General features: G+C 47.0%; 1 protein-coding gene across 1 annotated transcript; it reads left to right on the forward strand.

The window, feature by feature from the left end:
- The first annotated feature begins 18,207 nt into the window (after window positions 1-18,207).
- On the forward strand, window positions 18,208-26,851 carry LOC135806436 (syntaxin-12-like). Its single transcript, XM_065320615.1, has 11 exons — window positions 18,208-18,471; window positions 19,923-19,997; window positions 20,251-20,326; window positions 20,638-20,740; window positions 21,078-21,155; window positions 21,465-21,530; window positions 21,987-22,045; window positions 23,342-23,444; window positions 24,708-24,780; window positions 25,730-25,812; window positions 26,132-26,851. The coding sequence occupies exons 1-11, from the start codon at window positions 18,369-18,371 to the stop codon at window positions 26,231-26,233; spliced, it is 921 nt and encodes a 306-aa protein (XP_065176687.1). The 5' UTR covers window positions 18,208-18,368; the 3' UTR covers window positions 26,234-26,851.
- The last annotated feature ends 419 nt before the right edge of the window (window positions 26,852-27,270 follow it).

Here is a 27,270-nt window from a genome sequence, read left to right on the forward strand (position 1 = left end):
TTAACACTGACGAACCGTAATTACCTTTATTGCATTAGTGGCTTCCTCCGCGGGCAGCTGCAACGCGTTTGAAAAGCATCTGCCTCTCACGGGGCACGGGCTGATGCTTCATTAGCCCAGGTGATCTGTGGGTCTGGTGAAGGGTCGCGCTGACGGGGATGCAGAATTTATTTATTTATTTATTTATTTATTTCTGCACCTCGTGGCATGTCAAGACAGCCAATTGAATTGAGGAGAGGGTGAGACCAACCACGGAAGAAGAGAAAAGAAGAAAGTTAAGAGCACGTACACAAAGTGGGAAGGGATTAGCAACTTACAAAGCAATGGGATGCTCAGCGAGCTATGCAGCGGAAGTGGTGACTGTGACTTTGAATCTTGGGCGTGTACGTATGTTTTCCACTAGCCAAGGGGAAGCCCTCATCGTCCGGGGACGTGTGAGTTGCGTACATGTATGGGGCGAATCTCCGACTTCGCCACAGACAAATGTGCCTTTATGAACCATCTAATAGTGACTTTCGATTGCATTTTCGTTGAATTGTATGAAAAACACAAAAATCGGAAAAATGAGTAGGGGGGGGGGGCACAAACAGAGTAGGGGACTAGGGGGACGCTGGGCCCCTAACCCCCTTTGGCTAGAACCCTGAGCAAATACAAAACTTAGTGTACTAGTAGTTCGGGCCAGGACCGATCACCCTTATTATTGAGGCCAAAAAGCGGTCTTTAGTGGCAGGTGGTCTTTAGCTGGAGGTATGGCACCACACGACAATAATATAAGTCAATATGTGTGTACGTGTACATGTACATGTACTGTATGTCAATCATGTCATCCCTATTAGGCCCAAACAAATAATGACCTTGTTTCCGGTCGGCCGACCGGGCCACTTTTTCCCAAGTTCTGAAACTTTTTTTGGTCCCAAATGTACACAAACGGTGGCAATGCCATGTGTGCAAGTGCACTCAACGAGTCATAACTCAGTCAAATCTCAATCGAATTCCACAATCGAAACACCTACAAGGTAGCAGAGATTCTCAGCTGTCGGCTCGAAAACCTCCGGGGTCGATACGAGCTAGAATAACGGAGCTGGAAGGACTCGAACTGTTTGCTTGATTTCTCAGGATGTACGAAAACAGGAATACACCACATGCTGTACAGGAACAGTGACTCTGAGTCTTAACTCTGACATTGACCCTTGCCATGATATTATGTACAATGTACATGTGTAGGTGCTCTTGTCCATCAATACCAAAATGATAGAGGAACCAAAAAAAGTATCCAAAAAAAGTTTCATTCCGGCCGACCGAGTCTCCTTTTTGAGGGGTTGCCGACCGGAAACAAGCCTATTTTTTGTTTTGGCCTTATTATTATTATTACGCACACACTCATATCATGGCCAAGGCCAATCAAGGAGGTGAGGGTGATTATAGCCAGCCATGGCAAAAAAAAGAAGAAGAAAAAAGAAGAAGAAAGAAAAACAAGTGAAAATCAGAACAACAACAATAAAAGAAGAGATTGGGCTGCAAATCAAGTTGTATTGTTAGGCCTGTTTATAATCATCAAGAGTCTATTGGCTGCAAGTCTTGCCCGGACTCTTGGGCTGCATCACAGTAGTTACATGAGAGTTTAGTCTCAGTTTACCTGGGTTGAGTAGTGGACCCTCAGGTCTAGTTTCAACCCGCCATGAACACAGATTGACTGGAGCGTTTTTAAATGCTCCAGTCAATCCGCGTTCAATCATGGCAGGTTGAAACTAGACCAGGGGATCAACCCCTCCCTGATCCCCGGCCCCCTCGCTCGGTTAATTGAGAAACCGTACCGGTACTACCGTACATGTGGGTGCATTTTTTTGCGACAGGTTTAATCGACCCAGGTCTACCCTCTCTTCAATTTTTTTCCGGGGGTAACGGCCTCTTTTACGGGCAAAATAAAGTCATGTAGACGTGAAAAGAGATACCATGAAAGGTAAAATAGAATTTTATTCAAGTACATTGGGAAACTCCAAGAAATTCCACGTAAAACAGACGAAATTCAGTTCTCAATGGCCGATGCCTACCCCAGCACCATCCTGCGTCGACAGGCCTGTCAGGCGCCTTCTGGACCCGCGTAGCCGGTGTTCAGGAGGACACTGCTACAATGTAGTTTCTGTTGGGCATTGTCATCCAGTATGTATTCTAATATAGCACAGCCACAGTATTCCATGTAGCTTCTAAATGTAGGTGTTTGGACACGGACGGAGAGTTGGTTAGTAGTTTCCTGCCATATTGAATACTTCTGCAATATTGGCCGGTTTTTACCTTTGTGCATTGACGTGCCTCAGACGGCGACCACCCGGTGATTGTCTGAGCGGTTATCTGCGGTTTTCTTTGTTAACCGTGCAGCGGAATTGTTCACTAGCACTGTATTGTTTATTCCAATTGTTTCCTTTCGTCTGTGTTTGGCTCCTGATGTGCTGGCTGTGTGCTTTCAACCTACCATAAGAATCGCTGCGCTCCCATTATTCCATCAGATGATGTGATGAAGCATTCTTGCAGTTGTTGCTAGAGTCGGTGTTACGTTTATTTCTTGTACTTGTGTGAAAAGATCGAAGAACACCACCTATCGAAAGGCGTGTGTTGTATGACTCTGAGTGTCTACAGGGACATTATTAGCAGTTCGAAACTGAATAGAAGGGGCGTTCTCCACCACTCCGAGGCCTTGTTGTTGTTGTGGATTGCCGATAGCGGATTCGGCGGATCTCGTGATCCTCCATAACATGGTCGCATGGTAGCAGAGGATGGTTTTCCAGTAGTGTCAAAGTGAGTAGACAGTTGTAGTGAGTTTCGATATCGAAGATGGAGGACGTTGACACAAGAGTCGAGGGTAGCGCGGAAGACGCGGGAGAAGAGTCGCAACAGCGCGGCGGTAGATCTACGCCTCAGCAATCGGATTCTGTGGCAAGAGATGAGAGCATTGTCGTGTTGCGCAAACGGAAGTCGCTAGCAAAGGGACACTTCACCAATGCAAGGAGGGCGCTGGACAGCTTGATTGAGGACGTAGAAGCGGAACAGTCGCGTCTACAAGGCTGCATGGAGGAGGTCGCGGCAGTCATCGACGAATTATTGAGCATCACCAGCGATGTCAAGGAGAAGTTAGTTACTGCTGATATATAGCAGAACTGGAAACGCTACAAGCCGAGTACCAATGGTAGACTCAGTGTCTGGAGATATGTGGGTTTTGTAGAGGAAAAAAAGACGTCAGTGCCGCAGTTGAGGATCTGCATGTGCCTTCGTACGGGACCGGAGGCGATCCGGAAGTCACTCATGACTCAGGCGCAACAAGGAAGTGATGCAGTGTCCAGCCAGCTAGCCAGCGAGGATTTACCATGATTTACTGTCATACTGAGACTAGTGAGAGTGGTAGATCTACTACTACTAGTCGTAGTCGTAGAGGTCACACACGGACCTGGCCCTGGCCGGGACTCGGCCAGTGCAACTAGTCCTAGACAAGCGCCGGAATCTAGCACTGGCGGAGGATTCGCGATGAGCGCTAGTCTAGGTAGATCTACTAGGTGGCAGCAGAGCGCTGAACCTGAGGAGGCCAGCTTTCTCAGCGGTATCGGAGGCTTCGGAGCCTTTGTATTGGCGGAGTGCGAGGAAGACAGATGCCCGTGGCCTCGTGGCCTGGGTACAGATATCGGGAGAGACCACTAGCTGCGTTGCAGGAAGAAGATCCATGGATGCGTCAGTCATTCGCAGCGAACTCGGACTCCCCCCCCCCCCCCCGACTCGGAGACTCGAGACACGTGTCACTTGGCCAACACCAGGGTTTCGCCAGCTACAGCCAAGGAGCAACGGACATCGCGAACCAAACATCACTGCTAGCTTCGAAGGCTAGCGAAGCAGCTGCATCAGCAGCGTCAGTGCCCTCAACAGTGAGTGCAAACATAGTCGTTAGTTCGACAACCACGGAACTCGCTTCCGGAAGATCGCCATCGATCGGTCACAGCCACAGCCACTGGCATCAGTGCCAGAGCGCCTACACTGACCACAGCCAGCGCGCCAGCGTCAGTTCCGAACCTTCCAAGTACATGTAGTAGTAGTCGAACGAGCGTACCCGCTGCCGTGTCTTGGATAGGCCACAGCCTACGTGCACCGGTGTCAGCAGTCAGTGCCAGTACTACTACTACTAGTACTAGTCGACCCTATGCAGGTGGCGCTCCAGTCCTACAGCCTGCAGCATCTAGTTTGCAGTTTGGAGGCCATCAGCACTTTCAGGCTGCCATGCCCAGGGCAAGACCACCGCCACCAGCGTTTGCTCCACCGCCTGGACATGAGCCATGGACGCAGATGAAGAGTATCGATAGAAACTTTCACAGGTGACAAGAGGAGGTATGAGGAGTGGAAGGCGTCCTTCATTGCCTGTGTTGATTCGTCACCGGCTACTCCAGATGAAGTAGTTTCTGGGCGGGGACGCGTTGCAAGCCGTTGCCAATCTAGGCTACACACAGAGAGGCTATGATACAGCCAAGGCACGGCTAGAGAAGAAGTTTGGCGGCAAGCGCCGTCACGTCGCAATGTACGTGGAGGAGCTGGCTCGGTTTACCTGCATCTCCGGAGACGACCCCAGGGAGTTTGAACGCTTCGCAGACTTACTTGAAGTCGCTGCAGTGAATCTGCAAGATGCTGGTCATTTCGCTGAGCTCCAGGCTGGGACATTCTACATGAACCTGCTACGGAAGCTGTTTGAGAAGCTCGTCGCCCAATATCAGCGGTGGCTATTTGAGCAATGGAAGCAAGAGTCGGTTCTCGCTCTGTTAGAGTGGGCTACCCAAGAGGCGGAGTTCCTCGTTACGGCAATCGAGACAGTACGAGGGATGACGCGGTCCCGGCAACCCAGATGGAGCAAGCCGACCACAAATGCCAGCGGCAACAGTGAAAAGACCAGGACCTATGCCAGTTTCAGCACCAGCTCAACCCCGCAGAAACCGCAGAAGTCGCAGAAGTGCCCCACTTGCGAAGGAGGGCACGGTATCTGGCGGTGCAAGGCATTACCGGAGATGGACAACGTACAGAGATGGACTGAGGCCCGGCGAGCAAATCTCTGCCATCGCTGCTAGGCATTTGGACACCGAGGTGGTGAATGCAAGCGTGGTTGGACATGTGGAGTAAACGGTTGCCAGGATAATCATCATCATCTCCTCCACGCTACGAAGGGTGGTGCGCAGAAAGGCACGCCGTCTAGTGGCCAAGCCAAGGATACACCCAGTGATGCCGAGAGTAAGAACCGGACAGGCGAAGTAGATGGTTCTTGTCACGCAGTGCAGGCTGTTACCGAGGGGGAGCTAACAGCTGGAGCAACAATGGCAGCTCACTCGTACAGCAAGGTGGCACTACGGATTGTGCCAGTGATGCTACGCAACGGCCCACAGGAAGTCACGGTGAATGCCTTACTGGACGATGCTAGTACCACCAGCTACATCAACACAGCCGTGGCTGGCCAGCTCAGTATCAGTGGAACTCTGCGACGGTCGATAGTCAGTACATTGAATGGGAAGGTGGAGACCTTCATGACAGCACCGGTCAGCTTTACCATGGCTAGTATGGATAACTCGTATCAGCAATCGGTGACAGCGTTCACCACAACAAACGTAACCGGAGACCTACAACCTGTGGACTGGTCGCAAGAGGCTGAGAAGAATGGTCGCCTCCGGGATATTCCCTTCCCGGCACTGAGCAAGCCCAACGTCATCGAACTGTTGATTGGAAGCGACAATGCAGAGCTAATGATGTCCCGTCGAGACATTAGTGGCGCTCCCAGACAACCAATAGCACGTCAAACACCGCTGGGATGGACATGCGTCGGCAAAGTACATGCAGCGGACACCGACTCGAACCAAGAGGCCTTCCACGGCCAGTCTTTCCTGTGTTACGGCGGCCCATCTGTGACATCACTTGAGGCAACGCTACAGCGTTTCTGGGAGGTAGAGCGCTACGGCATGAGTCATGGGCTTCAGGAGCCTGGCATACGATCAGCCGAGGATGAGAGCACGCTAAGACAGTGCAGCAGGCTATACAGATGGTGGATGGACGATACCAGGTTTGCATACCATGGAACAGCAGGAAAGTTGAGCTCACGAATAACATTGTGATGGCCAGGAAACGGCTGACAAGCACAGAACGCCGCCTGCAAAAAGATAGCACAGTTGCAGCAGCCTACCGAGATGTGCTGAAGAGCTACGAGGACAAAGGTAACATCCGGGAGCTTGGTGCAGCAGAAACGGAACAAGATTAGTGCTGGTATCTGCCACACTTCGCAATCGTAAGGCCACAGAAGACCACAACAAAAGTTCGCATAGTATTCGACGCAGCAGCTAACTACCGTGGACTGAGTCTGAATGATGCAATCAACCCGGGGCCAAGGCTGCAACGAGACTTCTGTGACGTCCTGACAAGGTTTAGAAGAAAACCAGTTGCGATCGGATGCGACATCTCTGAGATGTACCTACAAGTGGCATTAGCACCGGAAAACAAGCCGTATCATCGCTTTCTGTGGCGGGACAGGCCAGACGCTGATGTGCAGCACTATGAGTTCAATCGCCTCGTCTTCGGGATCAATGCATCGCCGTTCCTAGCTCGAAGATGTGGCGCAGCAAACAGCGCGAGAGCATGCAGTTACGCACCCTCTGGCAGCGGATGCAATCCTGGCATCGACGTACATGGACGACACCATGGATTGAAGTTTACCCGGGGAGTTGTGAAGCTGCAGGCCGGTAATCAGCAATACAAACGGCCTATCTCCCGTATGTGCCCACTGGAATGCTGAAGTCATCATGTGAGGTGCCGATACAGTCAGTAGCCGATATGCTGAATGTATCATACCAAGAAGAACAGTGTGCAAGCTGTGTGCCTTGCTGAAAACGTGAAAAAGCTATTCATACTCTTATTATTATTATTATTATTATTATATATGTCTCTTTCCCTCAAAACCAGTTAATATTATTATTAGTAGTAGTCCGCGAGCAACACTGACAGCTGCATTAACACTACAAATGCCGACTCAAAAAGACCCACCTTGCATATCAGTAACTCCCACACCAACACCAACAACGCAATCTACAGCAACCACAACTAATCCACCATCCAAGCCCATAATTGAAAGACCAAGACGATCAACAGCCAACTACAACAGAAGCTACGCACTCAGCGGACGAGGGCGAAAGGAGGGACGTGATAGCAGGGGGACGGCCGAGTTGAGTTCAATGGACCCGGTCAGGCGGGATGGACGAGACAGAGAGAGTACAGAGGAAGCGGAGGATGGAACGGACGGCGGAGGGAGCAGTGAGTCGGAGAGCAGTGATGGGAGTGATGGTGAGAGTGCCGGTGAGAGTGTTAGTGTTCTCTAGTGTGCGTAGGTTTCGTGGTAGCAAGTCTTCAGTGTACAATCATCTGCTGGCTAGTCCTGATTGTTGCGGTGCGTATTCCGACTCTTCGTTCACTGTATTGTGCCGTGGTCGTCATGGTTATGGACTACAGTTAAAAGTGTTGGAAGCTATCTATCAGCGTCTGTACAAGCCTAATTTGTGTGTACAGAAAGATAGTATAATTGGGTTGAAATTGTTCAAGTAACGTGTCGTGTTTAGTGCGGCCAAGCTTGGCCGTTAATGTTCTAGGTGTAATGTACTGCTGTTATGTGTTATCACGTTGTCTTTCCTTCCTTTCTCCTTTGTTCAGTTCTCGCTTTGATTGTTAAAATTCACACTTGTAAATTTCACTGTTGTTGCTCTTAGTGTTATTTCTCTAACTTAGATTTTCTATAATAGTTCAATTTTTGTTTCAATTATTAGTAGTAGTAGTAGTAGTAGAAAGGAAAAGGACATATGGAAACTAGTTAAGAGTAACTCTCCACCACTGTAACTAGATACTATATACAGTCAGAAAGTGCAACAACTAGGCACAAAACTGACAGAGTACTGAGACATTGTCAAATCGCCTACTGGTCTCGTCATCGTCCAGTGACAATCGACATTCTTTGTTCCGTTGGGACTGTAGCTTGTGCTCGTTTTCGTTGCGCTTGCCTTCCCCTCTTTGGTCTTTCCATAACCTTGAACCTTCCAAGTTGGAAGGCTGTCGGTTAGCACTACGGAGATGTGTTGAAGCTAGGTGTCAGGACGTCGAATGTCTCAGTACTCTGTCAGTTTTGTGCCTACAACTTATAGTTGTTGCACTTTCTGACTGTATAGTATCTAGTTACAGTGGTGGAGAGATACTCTTAACTAGTTTCCATAATTATGTCCTTTTCCTTTCTACTTTTAATTTATTATTAGCTCAATACCCGAGTTTCAAATTATGATTATTTGTTTTACATCGGAAGCTCAACAGTGCAGCTGCACAAATATGAAGAGGCCGATAGCGCGATGGGCCATGGGACCAAAAAAAATAAAAAATAAAATAAAATAAAAAAATAAACAATGTATAATAATAGCAATGAAAAGTATGAATGCCGCAGACATCACCACGCAACATGACAATTTGTTCAAGGTTTGGTTTTGTGTGTTTCCAAAATCGATTTTCACGTTCCGATCATCAGTGGAAATACGGAACTAAAGAGATCAAGGGAAAAACAAAGGTTAAAAATCCAAAGAAGTGTGACACATGACGGGTAACTTGTGGTAAGTTTTACAAAAAGTGAGAACTAAAATAAAGAGTAAGTGTGACAAACGGTCTCTGTACTGTGTCGTGCCCGTTATGTCCAGCAGTTGAAGGTCCTTGAAGCTGTTTGTATTCGTACGCATAAGCCCGATTTGTGTAAGCAAAAAGAACATGTTTTAGCACTTAGGTTATTTTCGTGAGTTTGCACCCCGTGTTCATGAGTTGTTTCTGCACTGTTCATGCCCGTTTGTCACACTTACTCTTTATTTTAGTTCTCACTTTTTGTAAAACTTACCACAAGTTACCCGTCATGTGTCACACTTCTTTGGATTTTTAACCTTTGTTTTTCCCTTGATCTCTTTAGTTCCGTATTTCCACTGATGATCGGAACGTGAAAATCGATTTTGGAAACACACAAAACCAAACCTTGAACAAATTGTCATGTTGCGTGGTGATGTCTGCGGCATTCATACTTTTCATTGCTATTATTAAACTTTTATCTCCACGTAGATTATTTGTAAACAATGTATGATCAGTGTAAATGTTTAGAAAAAAAGGGGGCTGAGTGGTGAACATAAAGAGAAAAGAAGAAAAACGTGTGCTGAATGAACCTGGGCAATATATACATGACTGTACACTGTAGCTGGTGAGAGACTGAACGTTGCCAACGTTGTCAAACAAAATTGCACGATATCGTTCAAACCAAACTGGATCGTCCATTAAGCGCTTAAAGGGGAAGTTAAGGCAAAAATTAAAATTTCACCAGTTGTAGTCTTCGGGGTGCTGAGTCGAATGGTCTTGGTCCGAGAAAGCTGAGACGCTCCCTTCCTACTTGAATCCCAATCGAACTCGCGCACTTCCACCGAAACTGGGTGACTGCGCCCTACTACATGTAGATGGGGATTTATATATTTGTATGCAAAATGTCACTAAAAGGGCCATTTCGTTCTTAGCACGGATGACCGCGATTGGCCCATATGTTATAGTCTTTTGGTCGCTGAGTCGACTGGTTTTGGTCCGAAAAGGCTGCGATGCAGCGTTCGCCCCTAATTCCCAATCGAACATGGTCGAACAAGCGGTCACGTGCTCCTGCGTACACCAGTCACCTGGTCACCGTGCCTGCAGGGTACAACTTACAGCCTGTTTTGACCTTTTTTGGGTGCAGTCCTGTCACTCGAGTTGAACCTTGGTGTGAAAGTTGTCGCCTGCTGGCGTGGTGACCAGGTGATTTTGGCACCCAGGAGCACGTGACCGCTTCTTCAACCATGTTCGATTGGGAATAAAGGAGGAACGCTGCATCGCAGCCTTTTCGGACCAAAACCAGTCGACTCAGCGTCCAAAAGACTACAACATATGGGCCAATGGCGGTCATCCGTGCTTTTATAAGAACGAAACGGCGCTTTTAGTGACATTTTGCATACAAATCCCCATCTCGTAGGGCGCAGTCACCCAGTTTCGGTGGAAGTGCGCGAGTTCGATTGGGATTCAAGTAGGAAGGGAGCGTCTCAGCTTTCTCGGACCAAGACCATTCGACTCAGCACCCCGAAGACTACAACTGGTGAAATTTTAATTTTTGCCTTAACTTCCCCTTTAAAACGACGATCGAACTGAGAGGTAAACAAACTTGAGGGTTTCAAGTCATTAGGTAGAGCATTAAAAAACAGAGCAGCACGAAGCACAAAGGATTTTTGACCACTACTCTTCCGTTGCAACATGCAGTGCTGCTAGCACATTAGGCTCTGTGCACATTTGTTACGCTGTATTATGCATTTCTGGCATAGCAAATACCGGTAGTTGCCACATGCTACTCTGGGAGCATGGCGAGGGGGAGGATGTTCAGGAGGACACTGCTAGTTTCTGTTGTGCATTGTCATCCAGTATGATGTAGCTTCTAAATGTAGGTGTTTGGACACGGACGGAGAGTTGGTTAGTAGTTTCCTGCCATATTGAATACTTCTGCAATACTGGCCGGTTTTTACCTTTGTGCATTGACGTGCCTCAGACGGCGACCACCCGGTGATTCTCTGAGCGGTTATCTGCGGTTTTTCTTTGTTAACCGTGCAGCGGAATTGTTTATTCCAATTGTTTCCTTTCGTCTGTGTTTGGCTCCTGATGTGCTGGCTGTGTGCTTTCAACCTACCAGTACCATAAGAATCGCTGCGCTCCCATTATTCCATCAGATGATGTGATGAAGCATTCTTGCAGTTGTTGCTAGAGTCGGTGTTACGTTTATTTCTTGTACTTGTGTGAAAAGATCGAAGAACACAACCTATCGAATTCGTCGACATGGAAATCCCAGTCGATTGACCGGGGCCGGCGCCCTCACTCAGCGCGTACAGAATGTACATGTAAGTCGTTGCATGCACTGCACTAACTTGTTGATCCGATGCGACCAGCAGCAGCGCTACGGCTGCATGGCCAGCGCCTTGGGGCCGCTAGACGTGCGACCGGATTTCCATGTCCACGACAGTATGAGTGTCTACAGGGACATTATTAGCAGTTCGAAACTGAATAGAAGGGGCGTTCTCCATCACTCCGAGGCCTTGTTGTTGTTGTGGATTGCTGATAGCGGATTCGGCGGATCTCGTGATCCTCCATAACAGCCGGAGGTCGACTGCATCGATCACTGCAAATTGGCTGCGAACTCGCACCCAAGCCATGATGATTGAAAATGGCTTGTCCCACTTGAGGGCGAGGCGACCAGCAAGTCGCTTCTGATAGCTGGCGTATTCGCGATGTAGCACCCCATCCGTGGAACAAACCAGTGGTGTGAACGACCCTCGGAGGCCTGACGGTACTTCTTTTTCTTCTTGTTAGCAGCGCGGTTGGAAGTAGCTTCCCAGGATGAATGCCTGCAGGGGCGTAGGCAGGGGGGGGGGGGGTGCTTTGGGTGCCAAAGCACCCCCTCAAAAATTTCGATCTTGTTTCACAGCTGGTTCGAGAGAGAGAGACCATAGGCATAGTATAGTATACGCAGACCCGTGACCATGGTGACTGATCACATGTGTGCCACTCTGCACATCGCACACTGTAGCAATCCCTGTTCAGGCCGGGGAGTAGATCTACGAGTACAGTCGTCCCTCTCTAATCCGGCACTTTATAATCCAGCACCCTCGATAAACCGGCACAATTTTCAGTAGCCAAATGTCCTCTTCATGCACATTGCAGCAGTAGATCAGATTTGTTAATCCAGCACCCTCCCTAATCCAGCAGATTTTCGTGGCACAAATGGTGCCGGATTATAGAGGGACCACTGTAGTAGGTACTCTGATCCCTGGTTCAGACCTGCAAGTACAATGTATCTGAAACCAATCCACATGCAGTTGATTATTAATTTTTGTCTCATGATTGGCCATTTTGCAACGAAATTTCTAGTCAAGGGAACTCCGCTTCGTGCCTGCTGTCACGGCTGTTACGGGGAGGTCACTTGGCAAGATGGCGGCGACCTGTAGCAACGCCCCTGGCAACAGAGGTCACACGGAAAGCGTTGGTACGCTCATCGCATTTTTCAAATTTTCATGATCATTTCTGCAGAAAGAAAAGGTTCTGTCACTTCGAATACATGTGCTTGAAATAGTACTTTTATGGATTTCGTCTCTTCAGTCTCTTGCTCGTCAAAAAATGTTGTTGGAGGCAGCTGTGCTCCGCGAAGTGCAACGGATACCGCTCAGTAGCAGATAAAGGAGATGTGCTTCGCAGGACTCTTTCGCAAAATGACGACCTGCGCCTCGGATCGGAGGAGAACTTTTTGTCAAGTTTACTCAATCTCCGGACAGCTATAGCTGTTTCGACCTTGTTAGGTCTCATCAGCGGAGTTCACAGTGTGTGGCCGAACAGATCAGCAAGAATTAATTTCAACCTTGTTAGGTCTCATCAGAGGAGCTCAGAGTGTGTGGCCGAACAGATCAGCAAGAATTAATTTCAACCCTGTACAAGGAAGGACATGGCACTCGAGAAGGTGAAGCTTAGGAGTCACATTGCCTAACTTGCGTGCCAGAACCTCCACTCTGCAGGTGGCCATGAAGGTGTGGATGGCATCACCCAGAACCTGCCTTGTTGCTGTTGTAAAAACCAGCTTGCCGCTGAACAGCTTGCGACATGCTGCATACTCTGTGAAGAGTCTCGAGTAGCGATGAGTCTCGAGTAGCGATCTCTCAAGGACTTTGCCTGGGCAAGCAGCTGAACCTCGCCGCTGTCCGCAGGTGTGCGGCTCTGCACGACTGTAAGGGGAACAGAAGTGAGGGCAGCAATGACATTCGCTTTCAACGCACGGTGTATGTGGTTGCCGACAAATGCTCCGGAGTGATATGCTTGCCGCTTTATTTGGTACTGTGGCAGTACTGCTTCCAAGGAAGTTACGCACGGGCCAGCTGCTTTTTTTAATCTTTTACTGTTAATTTGTCATGCTCTTTTCGAGCCACATCACCTCTCATTCATCAAATTGAGTTCCTTTTCTTTCTCCTTCCATAGGAAGTGCAGATTTGATGCCACAGTCTGCAAGCCAGCAGCCGCTACTTCCTGCTGCTGAATGTGCAGCGTCACACACTGCTGCTGCCTAAGAATGCTTTGTGCTTCTGACTGTAGGTGTAGTTGTTGTGTTGCTGTGTCGTGTACGTTCTTGTAGCGTCACAAACTGCAGCTGACTAAGAATGCTTTGTGCTTCTGACTGTAGGTGTAGTTGTTGTGTTGCTGTGTCGTGTACGTTCTTGTAGGCATTGATAAGTGCTGTAAACGCTGCAGAGTCACCGTCATCTGCAGCAAGAAACATACATTTGCTCAGTGCAATATCGATTTGATGTGCGTCAGCACAAAGTGCACCGTAAATCCAGGAATAAATCCCTAGATCTAGGTGGAGCACAGGAATACACACGTCTTGCAGCTCAACAGGAAGAATGGCTTTTCTAATCACGTTGTTGTACCGCCGTGCGTGCTGCAAGTTGGCACCTGCTGCAACGAACTCTGTATTTAAAGCGTTCCGGCAGCAAGTCAGCAATTCAACGCTTTGTATGGCGGTGATGCAATGTCGTACAGTTTCATCAGGGGAATATCCATGCCAATTGTTGCATCGTCTAAATGCAGACTGGATGAGGCTGGAGCTACATGCATATTCATATGCATGAGTTTTTTGGTCATCACACAACACATTAATACTCAGCACAGATTCAATGGCTTTCGCATGATCTCTCACAAGGTGCTGAGTTCCACGGCTAGTACTACACAACTTTTCACCGCCTAACCTGCATACCAGCTGTAACTTTTCTTGGTGTTTTTCCATTTCAAATCCACTGAATAAATAACAATTTTCACTAAATGTTGCTAGAGATTTGGACCCAGCGGGGCCAACAAGGAATCAGCGGGGCCCCAGCAGTAACAAAAAACAGCTACACAGATACTCTTCTCCTCGGCAAAACTACCCTTGGCGTGACGAAAACTCGTTGAGCACCTCAAGGAGGCGACAAACTTCGGTGACTAGAACGATCGAACGGCAACAACTTCAGAGACAAATTTCCATGAAGTATGGCTTTTCTCAGCGAAGGAAAGCTCAAATTCACTACTTTTTTCTTTGGCGAAGCATGGTCAGGATGTTGCGCAACTGTAGCCGCGAGGACAGCTCGACGCGGTGATCAGAAGTGGTGCTTTGGAGACCCAACTGAGCAGAGATTGCGTTCGAAATACACCTCCTTGAGTACAAATTTTGAACGTTGAGAACGGGAAAGTCCCGGGAAGCGCCATCTCCTGTACAAAAACCAAGTGGGCCCGTTTTGTACTGTCGTAACAGCCGTGGCTGTTGTGCAGTGTCACATCAGGCCTCAGCAGGCTCAGCGCATGATTTGCATCGCGCTCCACATGTTTTGTTAGAAGCAAGGAATCATACAAAACACGCCATTGGTAGAAGCAAGGAAGTAGCAACGCGGTCTATGGCCGGAAAGCACGCGTCAGACATAGCAGTTTACTCTCGCTATGTTTTGTATAATGTAGTTCTGGCTGTTAATTGGTCTTGATGGAGGTTGTGGAAAGGCACAGTTTCTTTCAAGTGTTGCAAGTGTGGGTACAGCAGCAGAAGAGTGAAAGTAACGTTGAAGTGCAGTTTGAGTTTTTGTGGGGAATAACTTAGCGTAGGTTTGATCAAGGATGCCTTACTGCACTATCAAACACGACGAAGAGGAAACATGGCTCGAGAATCCCACTTTAAAAGTTCGATGGAGAGTGTGATAATTCTGGAGAAAGCAGCATCCAGGACTTTGTCCATCATTAGTTGGTGGCAAATATTATACACTACTCCCTGGTTGGAGATTTGCCATTCACTGATTGATTTTCAGCGTCAAATTAGGGGCGAATTTTGCTCCGTGGCACCCCCCTTGATCACTATCCTGGCTACGCCCCTGGCCTGGGAGTAACTGGGTGCGTTGGCATCAATGATGGGATTATCAAAAAACGCCACCTTGTCATCCTCCCACACACCCCGGGCAAGCCAATCTGCCCGAAGAGCAGGCTGCCCCGTCCGATCACCCTCCGGCACCATGATCGGCTCGACGACAACACCACCAAATGCCATATCAGCTAGCTTTGCATCGCTATCACGCAGATCATTGTGGCCTCGCTTGATAAGTCCACCTTTCGGGCAGTCAAGGCCATGCTGAAGAGAGAAGGGCTTCCCGCAACCATCACATTGCGCTGGCAGGGCAAGCGGCTGCCGACCATATGCATAGCGGATGGCAAGTTGATCGCGGAATTCTGTACTCGACAGATCATACCCCAGGCCCTCGCGCTTCAGGGGCAACACCGTAAGCCATCCGGAGGCATTTCCCCGTACGATGCGGGAGAGGGTGCGCTCCTCAAGCTGTGGCAGGTCACTGAGAATTGATTGGCTGATTTCAGCGGAAGTCACATCTCGTTCCCTGCTGATTTGGCTTGTGATGCGGCGACAGTGAGCGCTGTGATCATTTATGTTTACGGGGTTACCAGATTGGATGGAGTTGCGCAGGATGTCAGTTGCGTTTCTCGAATTCTGGTAAGCATGGGGTGCTGTGTGGACAGGATCGGCCAAAGCCAAGCCACCACACTTAACTGGCAGGGTGAGGAGCTGGTGTTCCCGAGGAAGAACCTCCCGCCCAAGGATGGCTGGGGCAAATTGCTCCAGGATGACGTCTCGAAGCGGAGCAAACTCCTCTTCAAGACCCTGGACAACACGCTTGAGGTATGACCACTCACATGAGAGCGAGCGATTCAACGCACAATATGCCGACTGGGGGTATTTCCTGGCAGCAGCGGCAAGGCAATTGACACTGCTCACCCGGTACCCACGTCTCCACTCTCTCCTTGACAAATGATTTCACTCCGTCAGGTTCACCGATACAGCCTCCTTGGAAATGGGCGGATGTGGCTACTTGGATGTTCAGATCCCCAAAGATATCATTAGCTTGCTGAACGAGATCTGGGGAAACAATAATGATACTCTTTGTCGGCTCAACTTGGTAGCCGAAAGCTTCACCCTGATCGATAAGGCGGTCGAGCCACTTCCTGATGTTGCGCAACCGTCCCGCACAAGAGACTCTCTTCAATAGGTCCGTCCCCTTCATGTAAACCAGGGACTGCTGTATACATGTACATGTAGAGTAGACCCTGGCCTAGGGGCTAGGGTATACCAGGTATACACTCTATAAAAGTGACTATACAACTCCCTGATGTAGTACAATGTCATGTACATGTACATTGTAAACCAGGGACGGTAGTGGTACTACTCCCTGATGTAAACACCCATGGCACCCATGCACCGTACATATGCAGACTTTCAACAAGGGAGTCATAAAATACCCAATGGTACTTTATGACTCCTTGCTTTCAACCAGGGTTGACAATTCTCATTATTATAAACGTAACAAGTTGATGTTAAAGGTCAGACCTCACTATAACGTCCGAAATGCGAAATGTCCCTGCCGCCGAAAACTGTATCATCTCCATTCAGAATTTCCTCGCTAGACTCATAATCCGCTACGTGTATCTTGAAATTTCTGCGCATGGCTGCATACATTTGCTTGCATTCAACCCGCATATTGGTCCGTTCTTCCACCACACAGGCTACAGCCACGTGGACTTGATAACGTGTATTCATGATGTAAATGTAGATATTATCACCGTAGTGAATACTGCATACCAGGGCTCCTGCAATCAACACATGCAGTAGACACACTAGAACATACACTGCACATCACTACATGTACATGTACATACATGTATTGCATATTCTCTGATGAGTGTTTTTGAACACGAAACTCGGAGTCACGAGAAAGATATTCAGGTCTCTGTTGTGCTGCCTTGTGTCTCATATTGGTGTACCCAACTCATTATATTTCACACCTGAGTACAAGATAAACCTCGCTATAAGTATAACAATCTGATCTATCAATCTTGCCGTCACACCCCTGACGCAGAGCAGAGAGTACGAGGTCTGATCTGAGCTGTACACTAGCTGCTACTACTAGCTGCTAGCTAGTGTACAGTCGAGTACAAGTAAGTTCAGAAAAAGATCATCGGAGCCAGGTAGTCGTAAAATACCGGTATTTTACGAGGTATTTTACGACTCCCTGATCGGAGCGCTGGCTCTGATGAGCTCCCGTATTTGGTGATTTTTCGTCACGGCCCGGGATTTTGTGGTACACTGTGCAGTGCCGCGAGATTTGAAACTTGAAAAAGGGTCCAAAAAAGGTACCTCAGTGGGGGTTCGAACCGCAAATGTACTGTTATGCAAGTGGAGTGAACGGCCGGCCTGGATCATTTTCATGATTTTTCCCCAATTCAGTGCTTTGGAGGCAAAATCTGGCCGAAATCCTATTCTTGTTATGGCTTCAAGTGCTCTTTGGAGAAATAGCCTGCGTGACTTCAGTGATTTAATTGGAAGAGCATTGCGATAGTATGGGGATGGCCAAAAAATTGTCACAAAAACTCAAACGTTGACCCCAGTTACACGTACGTATGACCAAGAGCAAGAGTATAATTATAACCCCCCCCCCCCCCGGTTATATACCATACTCTTCGTATGACCAAAAGCTAGGATATCATCAAGACAGGAGTACAACCCCTCGGCCCCAGACTAGGGCCAGAGCCTCGCAGAGGTTGTTTTCTGAATGGACTGTAGATCTGTAGTACAGAGGATAGGATCACTGTATTGTAATAAATAAATAATGATACAGTTATGTATGATTTTACAGATCATGTCACGTGTCTAATTCTGACGTCAAGATCTCCAGCATGCATGTCTTAGCAGGTGACATCATGCCATTCGTAACTAATTCGTGCACGTACACACGAAATTCGAATTTCATTGTTCGGACAGCTACGTGTGTTATGACACAGTTTGAGGACATGTCGAGAGCAAGCTCGACCATTTCGTGTTTAGATTTCACCCTCTTCTCCCAAAGAAATACAAGCTATTGGGCTATGTATGATTTTACAGATCATGTCACGTGTCTAATTCTGACGTCAAGATCTCCAGCATGCATGTCTTAGCAGGTGACATCATGCCATTCGTAACTAATTCGTGCACGTACACACGAAATTCGAATTTCATTGTTCGGACAGCTACGTGTGTTATGACACAGTTTGAGGACATGTCGAGAGCAAGCTCGACCATTTCGTGTTTAGATTTCACCCTCTTCTCCCAAAGAAATACAAGCTATTGGGCTATCACTGGTCTCACCGAAAGTGTCGCTTGAGTAGGAGATACTTACTTTGAAAGTACAGCCATGGCGGGTAGAGGAAGAGGGGACTTTGGTGTGCGGTACACCAGTGTTCCAAGCCAGCCGGATGACTCCAACATGGATAGGGAGCAACCATTCGCACCTCCAGGTAACAGACAAGTCACTGCCAGAATTACTGGTATCAACGTGCTTACGAAGCACATACTTTCATCTTTTGTTCTGTGAATGTTCACTGATCATGACTGTACTGTGCAGTGTGCAATGGAGTGCATGTCATGTGCATGTGTATGCGCACAGTTCCACTGTTTTCCTTTCTACTATAAATTCTAGAAATAATTTCCCCCTAGAAATAATAATTTCGTCATGAAAATAGAATGCTCTTGTGGGTGTTTGACTGTCACACAATCTAAAGCACTTGCTGACGCTTCCCCTTCGCAAGATGAAGTCCTCAGTACATTCCAGCAGGATTGTTATTTTTACAGTCGCACACCAATTTACATTAGGCTGAAATTAGTCTTTGTAAGTGAGTTATTCATCACTGGAAAACTTATACACACTTGGCAGAGACTCTAGTTGATGTCAGACAGAACATTAGCCAGTGATCAGATTGTCATGCCAACGGACAACGATGAGGAGTCCGAAACACAGATCAGGTCTGTGTCAAAGCTCCTTTGGCTCCATTGTGAAGTGTTTGAACTTATAGCTTTTCTCCACAGCAAGTCGAGTGAACCTTTGATGCTGGCTCAGCAGGATATGATAAGACTTTATGAAGGTCGACTTGGCCTGCTGTACGTGGCTGCAGCCGTAACATAAACCAAAAATAGTGAAAATCGGACCATCCTTGAAGATGCCAAACACTTGTGATTTATAGCCCTACTTTGGAGTCCTTCGCATCATACTGCACATTGGTGATCCATAGATGCTTGACGTTTCCCAGTTCAGTTGTCGTAGGCACGACACTGACAGTGCCATCTCTTTTGCCTGTCCGTGTGGCTGCAAGTGGTAGAACACATGCAAGTCACCCTCAACTTGCCAACTTCCCAACACTACTGAAATGACTGAAGTTAATCTCGCAATGAATTTATCTAAGCTATACCGTCAGTTTCCACGCCATAGCAACAAGGCATGCGTTTCCTTTAGCTCCAACTACTGCAAGGTAGAATTGTGAGATGGAGGCGAGCAGCGTCTCTTTGAATTCATGACCCGTTCCTTGCAATGTGCTGAAAGCCCCCATGGCTCATCCCATAACGTCTTCACGTGCCATAAGCTGTTGGCAAATGATCTTGAGCGAGGCGAGATACTAGGAGGTGATGCAATGATCGAAAAACATGACCTACAATATGTAGAACTCTTTGATTGCATTCGAAGGAATACAATCATATTGGTGTGACCGGGGGGGGGGGGGGGGGTGGGGGTGGGGGGGGGGGGGGTTGATGCAGTTGTGGTAGTTTGGTGGGGGAGTCGGAGGAGTATTCAAGTGGCTAGCCTTGTAGTGCCGGTATCATCAGTGCACTTCCTGTGCCCATGATGGCTAACTGGCTCATGTATTGGTCATGCACTGTTCATTGCTTGTGGTGATCCGTTCCATCTTTTATCCAGGTATGCACAGCGGCTTGTCATACGAGGAACTGAGCAATCGAGTTGCGAATGGTGTGACACAAATCGGCAGTAATGGTGAGTCTACCAAGATCACAGTGCACGTCGTCTTGAAAAAGACAGCAGTAGTGTACGGTATGCTCACCTTCTTTCACTGTTAGGCAGATAAGGTGGATATGCTGCAATTGAAAATACATCTGGAATTGTGATGAAAAGACTTATCCACCGACCACTGCTTTGGATTTTACATGCTCCAGCACAAGCAATTATCACAATTCTCTCTCTCTCTCTCTCTCTGTGTCTTTCTCTTTGTCTTTCTTTCTCTCTACAGTTGCTTCAGTACAGCGTCTAGCAAAGCAGGCAAGTAACAGAGGCGGTACAACAAGTGCAAGACAACGAGAACAACTGTAAGTTTGGTGAAGGCCACTGCGGGAAGTAAATATGTTGTTTCTCTCTTTTGAACAGGCGACGTGAAGACAATAACTGTACTACTACTACTATGGCGATAAATGAAAGAAAGTGTGCACTTGTATCCCAAAGATGGCAACCAAAGTATGGTAGTTTCAGACTAGACTGGTTGGGCACTACACTACTTTGGGTGCCATGTCTGTGATAGTTATGAGTGCGCACTTCCTTTCCTCTCTTTGTTTTCCAAATTTATTCGTGCAATGTAGACTGGCTGATTAGCAGGCATATCTGATGTGATTTATGCTTGCAGTGCTTCCATACAGAAAACAACTGCGGAGCTGATACGCACTACGAATGAGAATATGCATCGTTTGGAGAGTGTATCCATGAAAGAAATGTCAGCACCGCAACAGGTTAGCTTTGACATGAGGTTACCCCCGCTCTTCAAGAAAATCAAATCTCCCTCTGTCAAAAGAGAAACATTCTTTGCTGATTTTCGGTAGAAAAGTGTTTGTTGGAGCTGCACGACATGTATCAGCCATTTGAACAAGCGAAACTTCTCTACACACTACTACACGACATAAGCACAAAGCCTATTTTATTTGTCCCCAGCCTGAAATATTATATTAGTGCAGAGATCAGAAGAGAGTTTTTTTTACAATCTCACCCTCATTTCGAATTACGAAACTGCAAGACACTTCCCACCTAATTTCTAAGTATCCCTTTTCACTCATTGCTTGCCTATAACAGAAACGGCATATGCTTCATCTTGAGCGATTACGCAGCTCATTCAAAGAGACGTTAAGTAAATATAACACAGTTACCAAGGTAAGCCATTGTGTATGCCTGGTGTGTCACTAGAGTGTACATGTTGGTGAGTGCACACACGTGTGTGTCTGTGTCTAATAGCTATCTAATAGTATCTATGTCTGCACTGTGCTTATGTGGAGGGGGAGGTTGACTGGATGAGTGAATGATGGCTATTTTCAGAGTGAGTGACTGAATATGAGCAAGTGGTTGAGTTGTCCTACAATAATACTTATGTATGTACCCGGTTTCCTCTGTTTTGGAATAGTGTTAGTACGTTGATGCATTGTCTCTCCATCCTCTTTCCATTCACTACAATTATGATTGCAGGAGATTGTTGATCGAGAGAAGAAGTCTGTGGAGGAAGCTCGTCGCAATGTCTCATTAACACATGGGGTACGAATTAGTATTACTTACTACAGTCCAGTCATTGGAAACTGGAGCCCTAATGCCCTAACTTTGTAATTTACATGCTGTGCATTTGATACATCACCAGATGTATAGGAGGAAAAGATCCACTTGGGTTTTAATTGTTACACCGTACTGCGAGTTTCTCTTGCAAAGCATCACCAAACTGTTGAAAGCATTCGTGTGTGTGTGTGTGCATATCTGTGTGTGTTGAACTGTTGAATGGTGTAATCCCAGCACAAGTTGCTATGTCTAACATAGCTTCCGCGATGGGCAGGTCTGAGGTGTGTGTGTGTGTGTATGTGTGTGTGTGTGTGTGTGTGTGTGTGTGTGTGCGCGCACATGTGTGTGTGTGTGTGTGTATGTGTGCGTGTGCGCGCACATGTGTGTGTGTGTGTGCGTGTGCGCGCGCGTATGTGTGTGTGTGTGTGCATGTTGGCACAGGGTTTGAATGAGGATGAGCATTGGGAAGACGTGGATGATGACGAGTTCCTCAGAGCCAGGTATGTACTGGTAGATACTGGTAGATACTTCAGCACGTTCATGTTCTTATCGCTGCTGTTGCTGCTGTTGTTGCTATTGCCGCCGTTGTTGTTGCAGTGGTGGTGATGGCGGTGGTGGTGGCTGGGGCGCTTCTTGTTCGTGTTTGTGTTCTTGTATTGAAACTAAAGGTGCCTGTATGGATATGGGATTAGGAAATGGGAAGTGACAAGTCAACAAAGTGTGGAGAAGTACAAAATTAATAATGATGTTACATGGAGACTGAGCTGGAGTTGAGGAGCAATGGCAAATGATGATCTTCACAAAACCCAATAATACCTCTACTGCATTTTGTAAGGGACCGTCCGCAAATATCGATATTTTGTCACGAATCGAGTAAATTTTGTTTCAACCTAACGGTCCAAACCCCTCCCTCTCTTCCTCTCAGAACATAAAAATGTTGAAATCGACATGCACATACGACAAAAGTCGCATGTGTGTCACTGCTCCTACTTCCACGTACATGCAAGATGTATCAATGTTTTCTGAAATGAAATTGGCCAACCCTCTGCCACTCCGAAACGAAAATATTTCGTTTATGAAAAACAGTTTTTGAAAAAAGTTCGAAAGTTATAGTCGACCCCTAAGAGGTGACTGTAATTCCTGAATTTCAGGATTGATTAGAATTGACTGGAGTTGATTAAAAGAATGAACTTCTCCATTCAAATTGATCCTAGCAATACTCAAAAGAAACTCACAATACTACTTTTTGTGATGCGATGTTAGACATGCGACTGCGGCACACGTTTCACAATTTGTTTGGTTGCTGCGACATCTGAATGCAGTGCATAGTACATGCACACAGCTACAATGTAGTAAACTGTACTCCATTGATGCACGTTGTGCGTCGCCAGTTGCAAAAGTTGAAGTTTGGTCAACTTCTGCGACAGTGGTCTTACGACTATTTGCGATTGTATGCGACAGGCATATCCTTGTCGCAAGTGTCACACGTCACATCGCAAAAAAATATGTTGTGAATCGTGCATAGCGAAGGTACTCATCAATTCTTGCAGTATCCATGGTGACATGCACACACATGGATATTGAGCTTTCTCGGCAGAGAACTGGCTTGCCGTGCACTGCCCGATCATTGGCTATGGGCATATCCGATGGTGCGAAGGACGACGTTAAGTTCTGCCCCCCCCCCCCCCCCTTCAATGCTCCTACCTACATTCTCTTGTGCCTTGTGCAAGCCGTCAAGATTGAAATTCGCTGTGCATTTTTAGCATTTTTCTTTTCTATGTGCATGTGACGTACAGCAAATCGGGGGAGGAGAGGCAGCGTCGCCAACAACAGCAAGAGCAAGATGAATCAGACTTACAGGCCGTCAGAGATCGTGAGCAGGCATTACGTGCTCTAGAGGTGAGGAACGTGCCGTTTCATTCTTCTAACAGAGGAAAAATACATGTACTTGAACCAGCAGTTTGACTGATGAGTCCCAACTCCTCGATCCAACTCACATCTCAATTCTAATGTGCTTATTTTGCAGCAAGATGCATCGACCAATACAAAGAACTGTAGTTGTGAGAGAGTTGAGAGTTGATGAGGGTTGCTAAACTTACTACAGTACTGTGGCCTGGTCAAATGGAGAGCCCATCACTGACTGGTTCCTTACTGGCTTTGATGTGGACAGTACTGTGGCCTGGTCAAATGGAGAGCCCATCACTGACTGGTTCCTTACTGGCTTTGATGTGCATGGTCATGTGAGCGGCTGATGTACACAATGTGCCCTCTAAAATAACACTTCAATAACATCATTATTGTCTTGGCTCAGTCAGGCTCGGGAGGTTTCCGTGCACTCAAGCATACTGTGTGTGTGTATGTGTGTGTGTTTGTGTTTTTTTTTCATGGATGCGTGCACACGTGTTTGTGTGTGTGTGTGCGTGTGTGTGTGTACGTGTGTGTGTGGTGTACGTGTGTGTGTGTGTGTGTGTGTGGTGTGTGTCAGCTAGTCCGGTTGGTGGGTACACTTATGCCTGCCCTGATTGTGTTGGGTCTGTTGCCAACAGGCTCGGCTGCTTGAAGGTGTATTGTTGTATCTGCCACCTTTGTTGGTTTCAGGTTACTTTCTATTTGAAGTATACATACCTGTTAACCATGGACTGCTTCTGGCTAGATTAACTCTTGTGTAATCAATGATGCTAGTGATGCTTAGATCAGATCCACTCTGATTTAGCCACCCACACTAGTAGCAAGTATTACCTTCACTGGGGGCAGGGGTAACTGCAGTTGAATCCCAGGACGGATACCCTGATACCGTCAATCCTTTTTCTGCACCTTGTCCTCACCCACTTACTGAGGTGTGGTGAGCCCATAAGTGGGATCATTTTCAAGTCCACCCAGAGTTTTGGGGATTTCAGGGGGTGTCGGCCGTTGGGCGGTTCAATAGCCAGTTGAGTCATCTTTCCAAGATTCCTTTTGAGTCTCTCTCCCCTCTCCCGGGGAGACCCACGTGACCAGTTTTGGCAGTGAGCAACAAGTACAAGTACAAGTGGTGTGTGTGTGTGTGTGTGTGTGTGTGTGTGTGTGTGTGTGTGTGTGTGTGTGTGCGTGTGTGTGTGTGTGTGTGTGTGTGTGTGTGTGTGCATGTGCGTGTGTATGGATGCGTGTTGTGCTTATGAACAGAGCGATATCCTGGATGTGAATGATATCTTCCGTGACCTGAGCCAAATGGTTCATGAGCAAGGCGAGCTAGTTGGTAAGACTGACAGGCTGTGGCAGTACTCTAACTTACTGTCTAGTGCAATGTTTGAAAACATGTGCTCATTCAAAGTGTCCCTTTATAGAGTATCTGGTGAACTTCTCAGAGTCAAAGAGAACAGCTGCCAATCTTTCTTCTTCTTCCCTCTTATAGGCAAGGTAAAGGAAGTGAAGGTCTCTGATTGAAGAGAATAAAGAAATGAAATGTACATAGAGGCAAGATGCTCAATCTCCAGACAGCTTTGTGTTTTTGTGTTTTAGAAGCAAAATGCACACACATACCGTAAAGTACCGCCAGAGCGCCCCACCATCTCGTCCTTTCGTGGTCGTATTGTGGAGGTGGTCTGCTGTCTGTAGGTCATACGACACGGACCTTGTACAAACATTGCACATTGTGCAGTCAATCCGTACCCAGTTTACCTTCGAGCTCCACATAAAAGCATACCAAGTGTGACCTTAGTACACGAAGGTTCTCACATCGTACAAACTTAGTAGCATTCTGCCATACGATTTTCTTTCCTTGGCTGTAAATCAAGGTGGGGCGCTCTCGCAAGACGGGGCGCTCTGGCGGTACTTTACGGTACTAGTACCCAAGAACATATGAACAAGTCATTAAAGCCGTAATCTGAGAATGCAGTCTTGCACTGTGGGAGTACGACCTTTAACAACAGCCCTTTACCAAATCTTTTCTTTGAAGTTGACATCCATGGGTTGCGCTAACCTGAACTCTTATGCGCGAGCTGCACACTCTGACAGACTCTTGTACGGTGCTCTTGATAACGCAATGCAGGAAAATAAGGATGATGTCTACTACGATGATACAATATGCTGCCATCATTAGAGTCCATTGAACTGAGTATATTTATGTGTGCTGAATAATGCCATATTTGTGTCTTTGCTTGATTCATGTGTGTATGTGTCTCTCATCTTGCCTGTTGTATCACCAGATCATATCGAGAGTAACATTGACACAGCAGCAGTGGATGTGGAGGCAGCAGGAGATGAGATTATCATTGCATCACGCTATCAGGTATGATCAAGCACTTCACGTAATGCTGCCCAGCAACTTGTGGTGACTATGAGTGTGTCTGTATTGTGATTTTCAAGCTCTTCACCATTTACATATGGGCTGTTTATATGCCCTACTGTAATCGCTCTGCTTTTTGGCGGTGTTTCTGGCTAATTCAACTGTTTCGTGCTTTCTGTTTCCAAGATGCTTGAGGTAAGAAACTCTTCTGTGCACGAGATGTTGAGTTTTGTGAGAAGTGTGTTTGGGTCTGGACCAATCTTGTTGCCTTCTGACGTTCTGTGCATGCATGTTTTCTCTGTCTTTTGTTTGTCTCATGCAGAAGAAAGTCCGGTCAAAACGATGCGTTCTTGTCGGAGTACTGGTGGCTGTTGTTGGTGTTGTTGCCCTCATCATTGTCTTGACCAACGTTCACTCAAACTAGCTATGTTCACGTCATGCTGACCACGGCTGGTTCATTGTATTTATTGTTTCTGCTGAGGGTGTCTCTCTGTGTCACTGAATTGATATGCCATACTGAAGTATGATCGTAATCATAAATGTCACCAAAATTCCAAAAGTTTATTGCAGGTTTTTATCATTGCGGTATAGTGTATCTAGATCCCTTTCTGTCATTATCGGAGAAGTTTTTTTCTCACACACCTTTGGCTGGTCCTAAGGATAGGCACAATATCACACTTGAGAGTGAAATAGTTCAATACGACAATAGTACTGATCTACAGTGGAGACCGGCAGCAGAATTGGGCATGTGTGATCTGGTCGTATTTTCTCTTGTCCCACTATTATCATGGCACTGATATAGATGCAGTAGACTTCCACACTCGTTCCTATCAAACTGTACTTGTATTTGACTTGACTGTTGATGGTACAATGGCTCTGCTCTTCTTTGTACATGTTCGCTAGTGCATGTATTCACTTTCTTTTACTGTAGAAACACAGCTCTGGGCCGTTAGGTGAGCATTGGTAATTGTTTCGGCCACTCGATGAACTGCAGATTGTCATAATAATTACACTTTGGTCTGGTGATAGACTGACTATCATAGCTTGTCATTGACTGTACGCATTTTCTTGTAGGCATCCAACCGCAAACAGCCTTGCTTAGAAGCATCATGCAGTATGACTTTGAAATGCTCTAGATGGCTTCGGCGGCATCAAACGAAGGGGGCATTCGAATTGTCACTCTTTAACTTTTCGAGGAGTTTAGTTTTTCTGAAGAGGTGGCTTATTGGCCTCTTCAAAAAAATGAAAGCCTCCACGAAACTCCACAGCCTCGTCCAATGGGAGAGATGGATTAGTTTAGGAGAGCTTGGAATATTACCGCAGAAAACTGCCTTTTGTATGCATTTCCCGTAGAACCTATGACAAAACCTGCACACACGGTAAACCCCATCTGTCGCGTGGAAAGCACGCTTGGAAAAAAATAATATCATTGCTATGACAATTTCAAACGAAATGGTGGGC

The sequence above is a fragment of the Sycon ciliatum genome, chromosome 1 (assembly GCF_964019385.1).
Source record: "Sycon ciliatum chromosome 1, ocSycCili1.1, whole genome shotgun sequence".
Classification (NCBI taxonomy): domain Eukaryota; kingdom Metazoa; phylum Porifera; class Calcarea; order Leucosolenida; family Sycettidae; genus Sycon; species Sycon ciliatum.